The following is a 17,889-nucleotide window of genomic DNA, read 5'->3' as shown; positions in this document are numbered from 1 at the left end:
ATTTTTATAAAAATACTGTTTTAAATAAGCCAATCGCTTTCTTTAATTAAAAACTATATATCATATTTTTATAAAGTAAATTTCTCCTTTTTTAACACTTTTTATCAAAAATACTAATATGACAAATTGTAATAATAATATAATAAATAATCAAAAGGTTAAATTATAGCATTATTTGATTAATACAATGGATTATAAGAAAGAAAAAACTATAACAATTTCAATACTTCCATGTATCTAAGTAACATTATGGTATCAAACATCCATGCAAGTGACTTATAAGTACATTTAATATTACTAAAAATTACATAAAATAATTATATATTTTAAGGTTATCGCAATAACCAAATTTATCGAGAAATTATAAAGATTTTTTAGATTTAATAATTGATGAATTAAAAATTAGATAAAATTTATGTAAAATAATCGTGTATTTTGAGGTTATTGATTTTGTATGCCAAAATTACTAAAAATAATATAAAGGTTATTAAATGTTCTAAAAAAATTTTAAAAAGTTAGGTAATATCTAAATGTTTAGTATTTTTGTAGTTATTATCTCAATAACTTAATGTTACTAATTAAATCACGTGAAAAATTCGTAATGTAATTATGGATTTTGATATTATAAATTTTAATCATCAATGTTATAAAAAAAAAGGTTAGACAAGTTCTTTTTTTTTTTTTGTATTATTGGAACACAATATTTAATATTTTCGTAATTTATGCTGCTAAATATATTTAATAATTACTAAGTATAATGTTACTAAAAATAAAAAAAAAGTTTGGATACAATATACTAAAAAAAAAAATCATTCATAAAAAATAATACGTAAGAAAAAAAAATCATTATATTCCTTAAGAAATGCGGAATCAGTGAAAACGACACCGTTGGTGGGCCTATAAGCAACTTTCACTTTCCAGTTTCCAAAATACACATTTGAGCGGGAAAATGAAAAGCTGAAAAAAATACTCAAAATAAAAAATGCCTGGCCTAGACTGAGAAAAGACGAGGGGCGACACGCGCGGCCATAGCACCGACTCCTTCCATAACAGTAACGTGATTCCGATACCAGCTTCGCCTGCAGCTGGCCTTCCTCCATCATTATAGGCCGTGCCGTCTCCGCCGCCGAACCCTACTCCTATCGCGCCTTTCAGACGGCCACCACCCGCTTTATCAACGCCTTCTTCTCCTCCCATTCCATTCCCCTTCTCCCCACGAAACCCTCTCAAGCCCCTTCTGCCAAAGACCTCTCAAATATCCTTACTTCCCTTGTTTCTCTTCTCGATGACCCTTGCTTCAAACTCGAAGACAAGTAGACGACCTATGTTCCCTGCTAAAATCCCTAAATTGCCCCTTCAAATTCAAAAACTCCATGCTACGTGTCCCTAATACCCCACAATTGGCCTAATTGGCTTGGCATCGTTCACTGCCTGGTCCAACTAGCAATGCACAATGAACATTGATCTCAGAATTCCTCAACTTCTTTTGCTAAAAATAATAGCATGACTGCACATGCACGGGAGGGTTATATGCGATTTATACGCGGTAAGGATGATTTATCAGAGGTTTTAGATAAGGAGTTCATGGAGAGGCTGGGGAAAGAGAAGGAAAATGAGGCGGAGAAATCCAGTGCTTTGGAAAAGAGTGTCTGAGAATTGGAGGCGAAAGCCCCAAAAATCTGTGTTAAGGTTATGCTGTTTTTCACATAGTTCTTAGTAACAATTAATAGCGCTGCTATCACTTCTTGTGGTGCCCATATAATGGTTTTACATCTCAGCCCTATCTCCTTGTTTTTTACATGATACGGCCAAATGACCAGCATAAAGATTTTTATATAAATTTTTTGGTAAATTACACAATATATATTTAAATTTAACACGAATTGAGTTTAACCTTTGAAATTTAAAAAATATACTTAATCATCTTGAACCATATATCCATGACATTTTATTAGTTTTTATTAACATCGTTAACATCTAATCAATAAATTCTAATTATTTTTTTTATATTCAGATTTTTCAAATAAAAATTAGGTTAAAAACATGAATTCTACGTAAGGCTAAGTAAGGGGATCAAATATTGGAAAAGTATATTATTATGGTGTGTGTTACCAATTGATCTTTTCCATCTTCCTCTCTGTATTTTAAAAATCCAAAAATTTCAAAAAAATTCAAACCAAAACCCATAGAATAAAATCATTGTTGATGAGTTCTTATGGTTGTTATTTGGATTTGTTGTTATTTTGTGAGTTTGTTATGTGTAAGTAATTTATAATGAATTTAGATTTTGTGAGTTTTTCTAGTTGATGTTGAATTTGTTTTTGGGTTTTTGGATTTATTAATGATTGTCCATGGGTTTTTGGTGGTCGTGAAATGTAAATTAATTGTTTATTTGATTTTTTATATAATTCTTAACAGTAAAAATTGTATTCTCAAAAAACCCAAAATTTCAATGTATATTTATGTAATTTATTTTAAATCTCAAAGTAAATTTAAATCGCATTAAACTTCAATGTATATTTATGTAATTTATTTTAAATTTTTTATCTTATCTATTAATTTTATAAAGTAACACATATGTGATTCAACAGCATTGAATAATCATCCTGGAAACCATTGGAGATGGGATGTGAAAAACTTAAAAACCAGTTTTGGATGAGGAAATAAAGGTTAAGCAAAATGGTTACCTAGCTTCAGTAACCTAAAATCGGCAGTCAAAGCATGCTATTTTATTCTTTAAATTTTTTTTTTTAAGCTACGTAATCTTGTGGCTATATAAAATCCAGTCTCAGTCCTAGAAAGAACGACGGCGAAACAAGTGCTTTAGGAATTACCTTATGTTTGTGACTTAAAGAAATATTTAGCCCTTTAATTATAAATCACGGGCTTAAGGGACAAGCAAGCTGAGAAAGAAAAGGGAGGAATTTTGCAATTTTATGGGTTTTTTTATAATGCTATGCAATGGATTGACGTATGGTTGATAGTGATGGAGGGGAAGAAGATAAAATTATGAGACACGAGAAATAGACAGAGAATAGAAAAGAAGGTTAGCTATAGGTAGGCTATATCAATTTTTATATTCATATTTAATAAATATTTTAAATTTATTATTTTTATCTATTGATATTTAATAGGTATAAATAATCTTAAAACATTTAAAAACAATAAAAATAAAAATTTATTGTTTTATTTTTTAAAATTTTTATATTTTTATATTTAATTAATTTTTTATAAATACATATTAATATGTATTCAATAAAAATATATTAATTTTAATTAATCTAAAATAATAATTTATATTGTTTAATAAAAAATTTATTTATTAAATATATATAAGATACAAGTATGGATGAGTATTATATTATTTATTTTTATCTTTATATTTAATATAAATTTAAAATCATACTTATCATCATATCTATACTAATAATATAATATTCATTCTCATATCCATTCAAATAAAAAATCAAATAATTCATTAAATAATCTCGATACAATAAAATCATATATATATATATATATATATGCACACCAATTATTAAGTATTGAAGTACAAGAGTTTTATCATCACTAATCATCATAATTCTAACGGTTCCAGCTCATTTCTTGCCACCTCACATATCTCCATTCCCAATGCTAACGGCTTTGCCAATCATGCGATCTTCTTCATTCTTTCTATAACCTGCCACCCGTACTTCCTTTACCTCGCGCTCCGGGTTAACTGGCTTGCTCGATCCTTCACCAGCTTCCTTCGTTCCATTGCCAACTGTCATCACTGCGTTCATCAGATGCTATTGCTAAAATATCCCCACAGCAACAAGAAAAGATTAATATTGGTTAATTTTAAAGTATACTTTGTACTTTTCAAGATGCAACATAGGTAAAGAAAATTCTAGAAAATCATCCCTTTTTCAATAAATGTTCTATTCATAAGGGAAAATAAACCCCCATACCGTTTAAAGTTTTATTCATAAAGGAAACTAAACTCCTAAGTGACACCAAGATTAAATTTCTTTCGACCTTGATGCCACATCCAAATCCAAATGCATGGCATAGTTTCTAAAGATACCATCCTCAAGACGCCATTCAGTTATTTGAGCACAAAGTGGATGTACAGGAGCTAACCTTGATGACTATCCACACCCACTGGTAATTGATCACAGCAGCTACCTCCAGGAATTGGCTGTAATTTGGGTAAATAATCTTGTTAGAAAGAACAATGCTCCATTTAAAGGATCCAAATACGAAGGAGGTTCTACAATTTATAATATTAGAAAGCAGATATATGCAATTCTAAATGCAATGACAAACAAATTTTGTTATAAGTTTTGAGGAAAAGGAGCAATATACTAACAGATAATCGGGGCTGAGATCTAATTTTTGGGGCCTGCTGGTACTTGTTGATCGTCCAGTCATATATGAAGTCAAACTTATAACCTACCACAAAAAAGAACCAAAAAATAGTTTGCAAAAATTATAAACAAAATTTTTCATCTATGTCATGTCGTCCAACAAGCCTTTGGCCAAAAATATAAAAAATCCAATAAGCCAACTGGCAGTATGCTTTTCTTTCCCCCTCAATAGCATATTTTAACAAGGACATCACCATAGATCACAATCAGCTTGCTCGGTAGCATTGGTTAGGCCTCATGCTTTGAAACAATGAGCCTTTTCTGAACATAGAAGAAGATACAAGAGTAAAGTACATGCCAAGTGCAGAAAAATTAAGACCACCAAGCATCGCAGGTATTCAACAATTTCAAGCAAAGAAATGTTATTGCATCCCTATGCAACTCAAAAACCTCTGTTTACGGAATTGACAGGTAGATTGAATCCAGCAATACCTTCACGAACAAATAAATCACGGAACAGACGCTTCAAAAATCCATAATCAGGACGTTGATCATATGTCAAGTAATGGCAATAATGAAAGTATGATGTGAACTCCACAGGATGGGGCTTACATAGATCCTTGATAAACAAAAGTCAGAGGAAACAGAAAGCATGTTAATCAAATCATACTTGAACCATAATATAGAACAGAAAGATACATAAAACGCAGACACACCTCAATAAGAGTGGACAACTTCTCACATGTTTGATCATATTTCTGCTTCTTTATGGCAGCTTTGAAATCTTGCCATGGAAGGCTATAGATGAAAATTTTCAGTCAGCTGACTATACAAACAAATACCAACATAGTCAAAGGCAAGAAACATATTTGCATTAAAAATCACTCAAAACAGCTTGTCTACCTTCCACTTAGAAAATATAAAAGTACATAGCCAAGTGACTCCAAATCATCCCGCCGGCATTGCCCTATGAATTTTTGCCCACCATTTGATCAGCCAACATTAAGACAGTTTTCAGCGTAAACTGCCTGGAACAGTACACCAAAAGATCTTCCAGACTCGGTCCGAGTAAATCGAGAACAAGTAGATTATCTTCCCTGTCAATACCTGACCATTTTATGATCGGAATTCCACCTAAACATTAATTAAAATAATGATTTAATGGTTCAAAAATCTTTATAAATTTAATAAATGAATTAATTGAAGTTTTAGTATGCCACTTACTTCCTTCTTGAAGAATCTTGTACAATTTCGCTTCGTAAAGCAGTTGCGGTTGCCTTGTTTTATTGTTCTCCTGTAACCGCCAAAATTAAATTAATAAAAATATAACATAATTTTTTTAAAAAATCAAGTGATTTACAATTCTAGCTCTCATTTCTACACCAAGAAGCTTAAACCATAATCAGATCATCAATCTACAAAAAAAAAAAAAAAGACACTTGCGATCTTAACAGCGACGATCTCAGACGTGTCAATATGCGTAGCTGCAGAAAAAAATCAGAATCGTTAAGGATCACTTAAAAAAAAAAAAAAAAAAGGACGAGACGAACCGTGATAAATTTCACTAAAGTATCCACCACCGATCTTACGGCCAAGCTTGTATTTGCCACCGACAATTCGTACCATGCTTCGATTGGATCGACGACTTCGATCAATCAGATCGTAAAAACTAGAGAAAGATATTCAAAGGATTTTGATAAAGAATTTTTGTTTTCGTTTTATCAGGTTTTATCTTTTTTGTTTTTTGTTTTTCTTGTGAGAAACTTAAATCCTAAGTAGGAGCACAGTTATTAGAATTGGACCACATCGTTGGTTGAATCAGTGAATCCATGTTGAAATTGATTTAATTTTATAATTAAATTAAATTTACAATTAAATCATTTTAAACAGTTAAAATTTGATGATTTACATAATAAATTAAATTTATGTTTTTAATTAAATTGATTTAACATTAACTAATAAATTTAAATAAAATATAAAAAAAACTTTTCAAATATTTAAAATAATCTAATTAAATTATTATATTACTATTTCATCTAAATAAAACCCCTATTCTTATTTTTTACTATCAAAGCCTTTATAATTTTATATTAATTACATGTTAACATATTTTGAAACATGTAAATAAAGATGTTAAAAAAAATTACATACATATAAAAATAAATAATTTTCAAAAAAAGATAATCTAATAAAAATTTTATTAATTGATATCATAATTAAAAATAATTATAAAAACAATAATATATAAAATTTAAAAATAAAATGTTAATAAAAAAATTAATTATTTGACCATAATAAAAAATAATTAATAAAAAAAATGTATATATGTAAAATTAATAAAAAAATCTAAATTCATATAAAAATATTAAAATGATTTTAATTTCTTTTTTACTAATTTTCATATAAATATAAATATTTATTTTTTTATTAATTATATATATATTTATTTTTATTACATAAAGATTAATTATTATATATTAAATAATAATAATAATAATAATAATAATTTAGAATAATTTATTAGTTATTATTTATTATATTTATTAATATATAAATATTATTTATGATTATTAAATTATAAAAATATGATTTTTTATAAATTATTAAGTAATTTCATTTCTAATTAGTAATTAATTATTTTATGAATTTTATATTTTAAAATTTGTAGTTTATGATGTACCTTAAAATTTATAATTGTATAGTTTAATTATTAAATTATAATTTGAGTTAAAAATCTGAATTTTGAATATTTAAAATATTTAAATATTTAAAATATTTTTTATTAAAATGACAATTGATCAAATTGACTCGGTGATTGAATCATTAATCTAATAACTCAAAAATTTAATGGTTTAATGTCCAATTTGATTCTAATAACTATAGGCAAGAGTATGATTTTCTTTTGGTGAGTTAGGTTAGTTTAAAATTAAATTATTTTAAATTAAATTATATTTTTTTATTAATTGAATTAAATTTTATAATTTAAAAAATTAATCAAAAATAATTTGTTTAATTTTTTTATTAAGTGAATAATAAAATAAAAAAATTTTATTTTAATATTTAATATTTTATATTTAAAACTAATTAAATAAAATTATTAATACATATATTCAAGTATCAAAATATTAAGTTAAAATCTTTAATAATTTAAAATGAAATAAGTAATTTTATATATTTTTAATTATATATATAAGTTTTATTATATTTTAATTAAAATTTAATTATTTTGATTAAAAATTAAATTAATAAAAATTAAAATTTTGTAAAATTATTTTTATATTTGATCAAAATTATTTCGTTAAATAAATTAATTGAATTAAATTAGTTCGATTCGATTATTATGAATACTCCCCCTAAACTCACAGGAAATGACAGAAAGGGACTGCCTGATCTTTGAGGAAGGGAAAGAAAGAAAGAGTATAAACAGAAATTAAAAATGTGAATAGGGGTAGTTTGGGGATTTAGGATTTGTGAGATAGGTAGCACGTTGACCAGTTGACCTGTGAAATGATTCGTCATCGCGGCCGTTAAGGTCGGTTTGAGAAGCGTCACTTTCCGGTTTCCAAAACACCTATTTGAGCGGGAAAATGAAAGCTGAAAAGTGAAAACGCACAAAAACTAAGAAAACTCAAAATCAAACACCACATCGCATAGACCTAGAAAAGATGAGGGGCATCACGCGCGGCCGTCGCACGTACTCCTTCCATCCTCCGGTAACACAACCGACGCGTGATTCCGATTTCAGCTTTGCTTACAGCCGGCTGTCCTCCATCGTTATGGGCTGCGCCATCTCCGCCGCCGAACCCTACTCCGATCGCGCCTTCCAGACGACCACCATCCACTTTATCAACGCCTCCTTCGCATCAATTTCATTCCTCTTCTCTCCACCAAACCCTCTCAAGCCCTTTCTGCCAAGGACCTCTCAAATCCTCACTTCCTTTCTTTCTCTTCTCGATTACCCTTGCTCCAAGCTCGAAGACGACCTAGGTTCCCTGCTGAAATCCCTAAGTTGTTCCTTCAAATTCAACAAATCCACGCTTCTTGCCCCTAGTACCCCCACAATTGGCCCAATTGGCTCGGTATCGTTCACCGGCTGGTCCATCTAGCAATGCACAATGAACATTTATTTCAGAATTCCACAACTTCTTTTGCTCAATAATAGCATGACTGTATATACATTGGAGAGTTATATGCGATTTGTACGTGGCGAGGATGATTTATCAGAGGTTTTGGATAAGGAGTTCATGGAGAAGCTAGGGAAAGAGAAGGAAAATGAGGTGGAGAACTCCAGTGCTTTGGAAAAGAGTGTCTGAGAACTGGAGGCAAAAGCCCCAAAAACAGCCGAAAACCCAAAAAAACCCCGAAACCCAATAACCGCTGCAGGGATTAAGGAAGGGGCCAACGAAGAGGGAAGTGTTAGAGAAGGAAAAAAAGGGTGTTAAGAGGAAGATGTGAAGAAGTTTCATGCTATGATCGTAGAGTTTACAGGGAGGATTGGGGCAATGGTGAAGGTGTTGGAGGAAAAGAAGGAGTTGAATGCGAAGGAAAAGGAGAGGAGGCGAAATCGTGAAGAGAATGAGGAGCTTAAAAAGAGAGTGGAGTTGCAAACTTTTAATGCTAGAGATATGGAGAGGATGAAGAGGGATATCAAGGCTGTGGAGAGGGATATTGAGGAGACAGAGGTTGTGCGAAATTCGTGGGAGGATAAGTCTTGGGATCTTGATTCTACTATTAACCAGAAGTTTAAGGAGCTTATGGCGCTTGCAATAGAATGCAACCAAGGAATTAGGAGGTTTTGTGAGTTTTTAATTTGCTTATCTCCATTGTGTTCTACATGTTTATATTTCTAACCGTATTTTTCGAACCTATTGCTTAAGCATTTGATGTGAAATTTGGTTTCCTGTTACTAGTAAGTTTAATCCTGAGGATCAGTGAATCCCTCTTTATACTAGAAAGTGGAATTTAGGTGCATGAGTTTTTAGTTATTGTAGAATGATTCCTGAAAATTAAGGTAAACCCCTGGTGGAAATTGGAATGCATCATTGCTACTGGATACTGACTAACTTAGTTGTATGATTGAACTTTTGACGGAAAATTTGTTGAATATTAGTGTCTTTTCCTTTGTTTCAGTTTATTGCAAAATTTTATTTTGAAGTAGTAATAAAATAATGAAGTTGTCTTAAGCGCTGTTATGACCTTAGGCCCAAGGGTCTTGGATGAGTTTCTTTTCCCTTCTGCTTAGATTATCTTCTCTGATTCTGTTCTGTAAAGTTTGTGTTAAGATTCTGAACTTGTGCTTGCTGTGTTGTCAACTTATGCTGTTTTTCACTTAGTTCTTAGTAACAATTAATAGTGCTTCTATCACTTTTTATGGTGGTTTTAGGTTAAAGCTTGGTAATGATTTTCAGTATGAGCAGAATGCTAAAGGCTCAACGCATGCTAAGGTGATGGGACTTGACTGTAAAGCTACACTTAATCCTGAGCTTGCAAGCTATGCTGACAAAATAAGGGAGAGTTCTGAGAGAAAGTTTGAAGACATGATTATCCTTCAGGAACAAATCAAAGAAATGGCTACCAAGATTGAGGGCAAGAAAAATTGTATTGCTGTGCTTCAATCCCATATTGATGAAGTAAGTGCTTTGAAATCGAGTCTTCACACTATGACAGTAGTACATATATATTATCATTTTCTTCTACTTCTTTTTGGTGCATTTCATGATCAGCATGTATATACCTGTAGGATTTGAACTTAGCACCAGCTATTTGTTTCTGCTCCAAAACCTCTGTGCAATCTCACCTTTATGAAAATTGAAATTCTATAAAGCATACTTTCTGGGGAATGCAAAAATAGTACGGTTACTACGGTATGTGGATCTAACAGAAGCATCTCTTTAGTTGGCAGAGATTGTTCCTGAAAATTTGATGTTCCAAATCAGAAACTTCATGCTTAAAGTTATGCTTGATAACTCCGTCCCTTACAGTATTTAAACTCTGAACTTCACTTCGATTATCACTTACAAATAGATTCTTTCTTTGCCCTTAGTGAGATACTTATATGGAGGCATTTTCTTGCCTTACCTGCTGGTACTAGCTTCATTTGAGTGATGGTCTAGATCATTGTTTGCTACTTTAAGGTAGCTAAGCACATAGACAGTGCCAGATGATGCCTGTATTAGTTTTCTCATCCTGCGACTTGTTTTTGTTGCTTCATTGGTTTTTTATGTTCAGTTTTGAAAACATGACATGAATGCAGTAGCAAAACCAAGACTTTCCATGATGTTTTTCATGTTGAAAACAATACATCCTGTTTTGAAAATGATAGGAAGGCATCCAACCGCCAAATAGCTTGGATCCATGAGTTCTCAATTTGAAACAGAACTTGCAGGGTTGCATTATTCTATCTGGACCTTGTTTTGTTCTTCCCTTAGCCCTCATACGCAGAGATACTTACTACATTTTTACCCTTTTCTATCACTTCTATTCCTATGAATTCTATTTGAATGGTGCTAATGTCTGAAATGCAAATAAAGTTTGTAACTAATGCTCAAACTTGTAGTTTGTAAAGGGCCAGTTTTAGAGATTAAACTTCTGCTATATTAATCATTCTTGTTAGGTTGAAGCCCAACTAAATTTGCTCAAGAAGGAAATGCAGGAATATGGTCATAGATCCACTGCAGAAGCCAAGAAAATGGTTGAGGATGTCCAAATTGAGGCTCATAAATTAGATATCACAGAAAGAGAAGCAGTAGAGATTCTAAAGGTAGGCATTTTTGGTCTTTTGCTTCATTGGTTAGAAATAAATAGATAAAATGTGAAATGTCATGTAGTGCTTATGAGTTATGGGTATTTGTGAAAGCAGATCTTATCAGTTTAAGGCTAATGCTGTGATTTTTGGAGGACTGGAATTCCCCACAATCCCCAACAAATTTATTTTGTGAGAATTTTAATACAGTGCTTACAATAAGGATATGAGTGCCTGTATGATCCTTAATCAACTTCTCTTTTCCCTCAACGAAGGCTCTGCAACTGAGGTTGCAAGAAGCAATACATCGAAGTGAAGAGGAAATTCAGATGCATGCATAAGATCTCTATATGGTGGTTGATTCTGTCTCAAAAAATAAAGAACATGTTGAATTCAAAATTTCAGAGATTAGGGTCTGCCTCTCTGAAGCTGCTGCTGCTGCCATATTGATACTTACAAGGTTCATTGCCAGCATAATTCACTGGTATTGACAATGCAAGCTAGTAATATTAACAGAAAATATGAAGCCTATGTCTAAGGTTTGGTCTTTTTGCTTCTCACTGCTGGTTCATATTCTGTAAACCATGCCATTCCCGTCCTCGTATATAAAGGTTTGTTATGATTCAATTGTTTGATGTTTTTTTGCTTATAATCCTTGTTCATACAGTTCCCATTTGAAGTTTGAAGTTACCACATGATGCTGATAATTATTCTCTGAAAGTCTTGCGGAAATTTTACATACCATGTGCCCATATAATGTTTGGCAGGAGTGAAAGCAAAATGAGGGGAGGAGAAACTAAAAAAAGAAAAGAAATTGGTTTTTTCATGTTTGACACAAAGTCTGAAATTTGGAGAAATAAAATTAATGGCAAAATTTTGATACTTTTGAAATGAGTTATAATAAATCGGATTGAATTCGGTTCGATTTTTTAAGATAATATATAAAATTATGAATTTTTAAAATTTGATTTTAGTTTGAATTAAATTTTTATATAATTTGATTTGATTTGAATTAAATTTATTGATTCAGTTTGATTAGGTTTATTGATTTTTAATTTTTTTTTATATTATTTAATATAATTTTAAATATATTTAAATAAATTTTGTTATAAAATAATTATTTTATTTTATAAAAATTTAAAAATATATAATTAATTTTGATTTTTTTATTTTTATCTTTTGAAATTTGATTTAAATTTAATATTTATATTTAGTTTGAATTAAATAAAAAATTAATTTAAATAAAATTAAATATTATAATTTCGAATAATTTTTTGTTTTTCGGTTTTTTCTCCCCTACCATTGGGGGGGGGTTGAGTTTTCAGAAGGTGTGAGAAAATTTTAGAAAATCTTTTTGTTTTTCATTTAAAAAAAATAATATAAGTATTTAATCCCAACCTACCAAACACCAAAACCGTGCATTAAACGAAAACGGAGTTAGCCCGGCCCGACCCAACATAAAAATCGAAACGCTTTTAAATGATGGTTGTCGTTTGTTCCGGATTTTCAAAGGAGTAGATAAAGAAAACAAACCAAAGCACGACGTTTTTCTTTCCTTTCCAATTTCTTCCTCTGTTTCAGCAAATCCGAAATTAAAAAAATAAAAACATTTTTTTTTCTTTTCATAATAATGTACTAACACCTCAAAAATTAAATAAAAAAGAAAATACACAAAAATTGAAATTCTTTTATATTAATCTCTTTGTTTCTATCTATTATAAATGAAAACTTGCGCAATTCTAAAGCATTACCCTGTCTATCTCACTCTCTTTCTCTCCGGAAGTTCATACCAAAACGATTCGTCGTTTCATAATTTCCTCAAGCCGAAAAAAGAAACACAGCCGTTTATTTGTCTGCTTCCTTCTGGTTTCTGATAGTTTTGATTCGCTGCATCGCTCACTGCGTGAGAATTGTGGACGCCGAAGCGTCGAGAGCCGTACGATTGAGGTTCTCTTGGCTTTTAATATGTCCTCGGTGATTGTTGACGCTTAGCGACTGAAAGTCCTAATCCTAATCTTAGACTTTGTTTCGTTTTACTCTGTTATAGTTCTGCTGATAGTAGAAAAAGAAGAAGGTTTTCGAAAAGGTTTGTTCTAGGATGGTATGAGACAATTTTAGGGTTCGGTATTTCTGGTTATTTACCATATTGGGTCTGGATGGTTCTTTCAGACCCGTCTCGTTTTGTTCTTTCTTGTTGAAGGGGTAGAGTTGTCATTTCAGATATGATGGTCTTGGTTTTCTTACTTTGTTCTTCCTAAACTTTGAAGAACCCTAGAAGGAACCCTTTTATTGAAATTGAAAAATAAAGAAAAACAAACAGCTAAGTCCTTTTAATTGCAGAAGCGCTTATTTGAAGAATTGCCCTTTTTGAGTAAAATTTTTGGAACCATAATTCAAGTTTCTTTGAATTGATTGATTAATTGGTTCGTTCAAGGTTGTTTTTTCACTGAAGTGTTGGTGACCTTAATTGTATATATTGTATAGAAGGAACACAAAGCAAAATCCTAATTACAGTTTACAGAACAGTTTCGAAGAATTTTGGAATTGGGAAATTTTGGATTATAGTAGCTATTTGATATTTCATGTAAGTAAGCTATTTGATAACCGAAAGTGAATTTAGGGGAACAGAACGGTTTTTGGGAATATTGAGAAATTTATAACCTGGAAAAGAAGAACAGAATTGGGAAATTCTTTCTTTCTTTATGATCATGTTTAGCGAGAGTTATGGAAAGAGGTGAGCCTTCATTAGTACCGGAATGGTTGAAGAGCGGTGGAAGTGTAACTGGTAGTGGCAATTCATATCACCAATTTACATCATCATCTTCCCGCTCAGGTAATTTTGGTTTATATCTTCAATTGTGTTATTTCTGTCTTGCGTTTTTGCCTTCGATAAATCGGTGTTGGCTGGTAACTTGGTATCATAATAGCATTTCAAGGATGCATATAGTGCTCAAAGTTTTATACTACGTGCCTCATTTATCTTCACTTAACTAAGTAAAAGAGAACAATATCATGGAACTTTGTAAGACTAGAAGTTATTTTTTCTATCTAGTTGCCTGCAACTTCTTTACCTAGTTTCTGGTAGCAGTTTTACAAATTTGAAATTTATCTCCTTGTCGGTCTTGTCAAGCAAATTAAATGTAAATGTTTATATTCTAATATTTTATTTGATTATTTTTGTTGTAGACAATCATTCTGCACTGAGGCATGCAGGAAATAAGTTGTCTGTTGGCAGTGATCATGATATAGGCTGGACATCTGTTCTGGATAGGACCACTTCTACTTATTTTAGAAGGAGTTCTAGCAGCAATGGTTCTGCTCACTCACGATCTTATAGCAGTTTTTCTAAAGGCCACCGAGAAAGAGATTGGGAAAAAGATATTAATGGTTACCATGAGAGGGAGAAGGATATTCTCAGTGACCAAAGGAACCGAAACTATTATGATTCTCTCAATAACATGCTGCCAAACATGTATGAGAAGGATGTCTTACGGCGTTCACAGTCTATGATAACTGGCAAGCATACTGACACATGGCCAAGGAAAGCAACAAATGATTCAAGTGCAACCAACCAAAGCAATCACAGCAGTGGTAATGGTTTGCTTAGCATAGCTAGCACTGCTGTTGGTGATAAATCTGCATTTGAACGTGATTTTCCTGTTCTTGGTGCTGATGAAAGACAAGTTGGGTCAGAAATAGGAAGGATTTCATCTCCTGGCTTGAGTTTTGCTGTGAAGAGCTTGCCAGTGGGTACCTCAGCTGTTACTGGCAGTGATGGCTGGACATCAGCTCTAGCAGACATGCCCGTGGGTGTGGGAAGCAGTGGCAGTGGTGTTGCAGTTGCCTCACAAAATGTTTCTTCAAGCTCAGCTTATGTGGCTTCCACTACAGTGACAGGCCTTAATATGGCTGAAACAGTGGCTCAGGGGCCTTCTTGTGCTCGTACACCTCCCTCGGTAACTTCAAAAATTCTTCTGTTCTTAAGTGTACTAAAAAAATTCTTCTGTTCTTAAGTGTATTTGTTAGAAACTTTGTAAATGCTGATATGGTCTGATGTGTTCCTTGATCTAGTTAAATGTTGGAACTCAAAGGCTTGAGAAGCTGGCTATCAAACAGTCAAGGCAACTAATTCCCTTGGTGACGCCATTGATGCCTAAAACTCTGGTGAGCTATTTTTCAACTTCTCTATGTATATGTTTTTCTTCTTAAGATACTATTTTCACTTTGAGGGTATATGCTGTTCTTATAATATATACTTTGAGGAGTATATTTTATTTTGTATTTGAACTTCTCATTTAGATCCACTTGGTACTTTTGCATTTTAAGTTCAGTAGGCGAAGTATCTTAATGAAATTTTAGTCTAAGTGTTATGTACCAGTTAATAATTGTTCAGGTATGGAGTTCTATAGTTTGGCAAAATATATTTTTGTTGTTTGTTGGGGTAGCAAGTTTTTTGTTTCTTCAGTTTTGTAATGACTGAAATGTTAAATCAAGCATACTATATTATTCTCATTCTTCTTCTTCTTTTTTTCTTGTGTGTGCGTGTAGGCATGAACAGGTAGAAAGTATGATATTTAGTTCTAGCGGTACAGAATTTTCTAAATGTGATCTTAGGTGCAAATCTCACTAAGAAAGATTCCTTAGTGGCATTACATATCGCTTTTCATGACTAAGTCATTTGATAATGTTTTGTTTTGCTTTGAGGTGTTGGAAATATGATCTATGCAATTTTCTAATGCAACTAGGATAAATGTGTGCTCTGGAAGTATTTTCTTATATTCCTAAATATGCCTCGCATTTAAAGGCATGGTGTCTTCATTGGTTATTACTTGTTTGCAGACGGAATTTGATATTGTAAATTAATTTATTACTGAATAGAGATGAGGTAACTGGAAAGAGGATGAGGAAAAATTGGAAAATTTTGTTTTATACTGGGTTTATCCCTTTTATTGCCCTATGATTCTGTGATACTGATAGTAGCTTTTTAGCTTTTTGCCATCATAGTTAGAATCACTGGTGACTTTGGGCTTATCATGTAATTCTGAAGTTGATTGAAATCGTGGCCAATGGATAGAGATCTTATTCTAGTTTTCTGAGTAAAACTAAGATCATATTTTAAGGTTAAGGTTACTTACATTTTTGTTTCTTTTGCTTCTTGTTTTTGCCTGTAGGTGGTCAGTCCTTCAGAGAAATCAAAACCTAAAGTTGGGCAGCAGCAGCATCTTTCACTCTCTCTTAATTACACACGGGGTGGAACTTCAAGATCTGACAGTCTGAAAGCTTCAAATAACGGCAGGCTTCTTATACTCAAACCATCACAAGAATTGAATGGGGTCTCTTTAACCACAAAGGATAATTTGAGTCCTACTAATGGAAGCAGCAAATTAGTGAATAGCCCACTAAGTGTCACTCCATCGGCTGCTGCATCTGCTCTCTTTAGGAGCTCAGGCAACAGCCCCAGGTTTGCCACTGCTGAACGTAATCAGACTCCATTCCAGATAACCATTGAGAAGAGACCAGCATCTCAAGCGCAGAGTAGGAATGATTTCTTCAACCTTCTAAAGAAGAAATCTACTACAAACTCTGCTTCCTCTGTCCCTGATCTTGGCCCTGCTTTGTCACCATCTATCTCAGAGCAGTCTGATGAACTTGGCACAGAAGATTCCAGTACTTCTGTTACTCTGCAGGATGGGGGTGTTTCATCATCAGAGATCTCAATTGCTGACTTGCCAACTGATAATAGGAGTGAAATAACTTACAATGGAGATACTTATGATGGGTCCCAGCGGTGTTCTAGCAATGGAGACAGGCATTCAAGCCATGATGCGTTTCTATATCCTGAAGAGGAAGAGGCTGCATTTTTACGTTCCCTTGGTTGGGAAGAGAATACTGGAGATGATGGTGGTCTTACAGAGGAGGAGATTAGTGCCTTTTTTGAGGAGGTAACCACTTGTCCACAATCTTGCTTTCTTATGCGATTATCTTCTGCTATTCATTGCTTAATTATGGTGAAATATCTTGTTGTGCATCTACTAAACAGTTATTACATTTTTTTTTGTGTGCAGTACATGAAATTGGAACCATCTGCAAAACTTTCCCACCGATTGCAGTCAATAGGTCCATTAAGATCTCATAATGGGACTCTTGGCGGTGCCTCAGCTAATTGACTTGGGAAGATTTGAATGTGTTGCTGTTATGGCTACACTTTATTTTCCCTTTTGTTTACTTTGATTGATATTGGGATGGATGAAAACCCAAGGATTGGGTTTTAAAAGAAAAGATAGGATGCAATGCAATGTAAGTATTGCTGTTTGTGAGAGTGGGTTGGAATAAACTACAAATCCAGTCCTAGGAAGAGGAAGACCAGTGATGTGTTATTCCTGGTTTTTTAACATAGGATTTTCTTAGATATAATAAAAAGGTAGAGAAAGAGGGTAGGAATAGGTTTTTCTTACTATATCTGCAATGTAAGAATTTGGTGGGGATTTAACTTGAGGCTGAGGGGCACAGTTCAACGAATAGCTTTTCTTTTTTTGGTCATTTGAAAAGGAAAAGAGACGAAAGAGAATTAGTTGTGTACGGTTTGTGGGTATCCTTTCTTTTTCTCTGTTTCGACTTAGATTAGATTCCGTGTCTATATTTAAGGAATAATACCATTGTTCTTAGACAGAAAAGCAATCAAAGGATAGTGTTTCATTTTGGGTATATGAGAATCATTCATTTGCTTGAATCAACTTTAAGCTTCTGTTTATCAGTATTGCTGTGTCATTCATGGTAACTGTATCGCAAAGCTTA

At 32.4% G+C, this 17,889-nt stretch overlaps 2 protein-coding genes and 1 pseudogene across 3 annotated transcripts; 2 read left to right on the top strand and 1 right to left on the bottom strand.

The window, feature by feature from the left end:
• Positions 1-1,056: 1,056 nt before the first annotated feature.
• Positions 1,057-11,814, top strand: LOC111298764 (kinetochore protein NDC80 homolog; annotated as a pseudogene). The gene is made up of 5 exons (XR_016328459.1): positions 1,057-1,689; positions 8,736-9,144; positions 9,736-9,982; positions 10,966-11,112; positions 11,370-11,814. The product of XR_016328459.1 is annotated as a kinetochore protein NDC80 homolog (transcript).
• Positions 3,454-5,467, bottom strand: LOC111298426 (casein kinase 1-like protein 4). Its single transcript, XM_089745698.1, has 7 exons — positions 5,460-5,467; positions 5,256-5,345; positions 5,069-5,150; positions 4,845-4,971; positions 4,355-4,437; positions 4,126-4,183; positions 3,454-3,775 (listed from the first exon to the last, which is right to left on the bottom strand). Exons 1-7 carry the CDS (start codon positions 5,465-5,467, stop codon positions 3,615-3,617), a joined length of 609 nt encoding a protein of 202 aa, XP_089601824.1. The 3' UTR covers positions 3,454-3,614.
• Positions 11,815-12,510: 696 nt separating the features above from the next.
• Positions 12,511-17,848, top strand: LOC111298141 (uncharacterized). The gene is made up of 5 exons (XM_022892835.2): positions 12,511-13,927; positions 14,281-15,050; positions 15,166-15,258; positions 16,266-17,036; positions 17,160-17,848. The coding sequence occupies exons 1-5, from the start codon at positions 13,819-13,821 to the stop codon at positions 17,259-17,261; spliced, it is 1,845 nt and encodes a 614-aa protein (XP_022748570.2). The 5' UTR covers positions 12,511-13,818; the 3' UTR covers positions 17,262-17,848.
• Positions 17,849-17,889: the final 41 nt, after the last annotated feature.

The sequence above is a fragment of the Durio zibethinus genome, chromosome 16 (genome assembly GCF_047325235.1).
Source record: "Durio zibethinus cultivar Kanyao isolate XHJ-2024 chromosome 16, ASM4732523v1, whole genome shotgun sequence".
Classification (NCBI taxonomy): Eukaryota; Viridiplantae; Streptophyta; class Magnoliopsida; order Malvales; family Malvaceae; genus Durio; species Durio zibethinus.
Note: the sequence above shows the minus strand (reverse complement) of the source record. Positions and strands in the feature narration are given on the sequence as shown.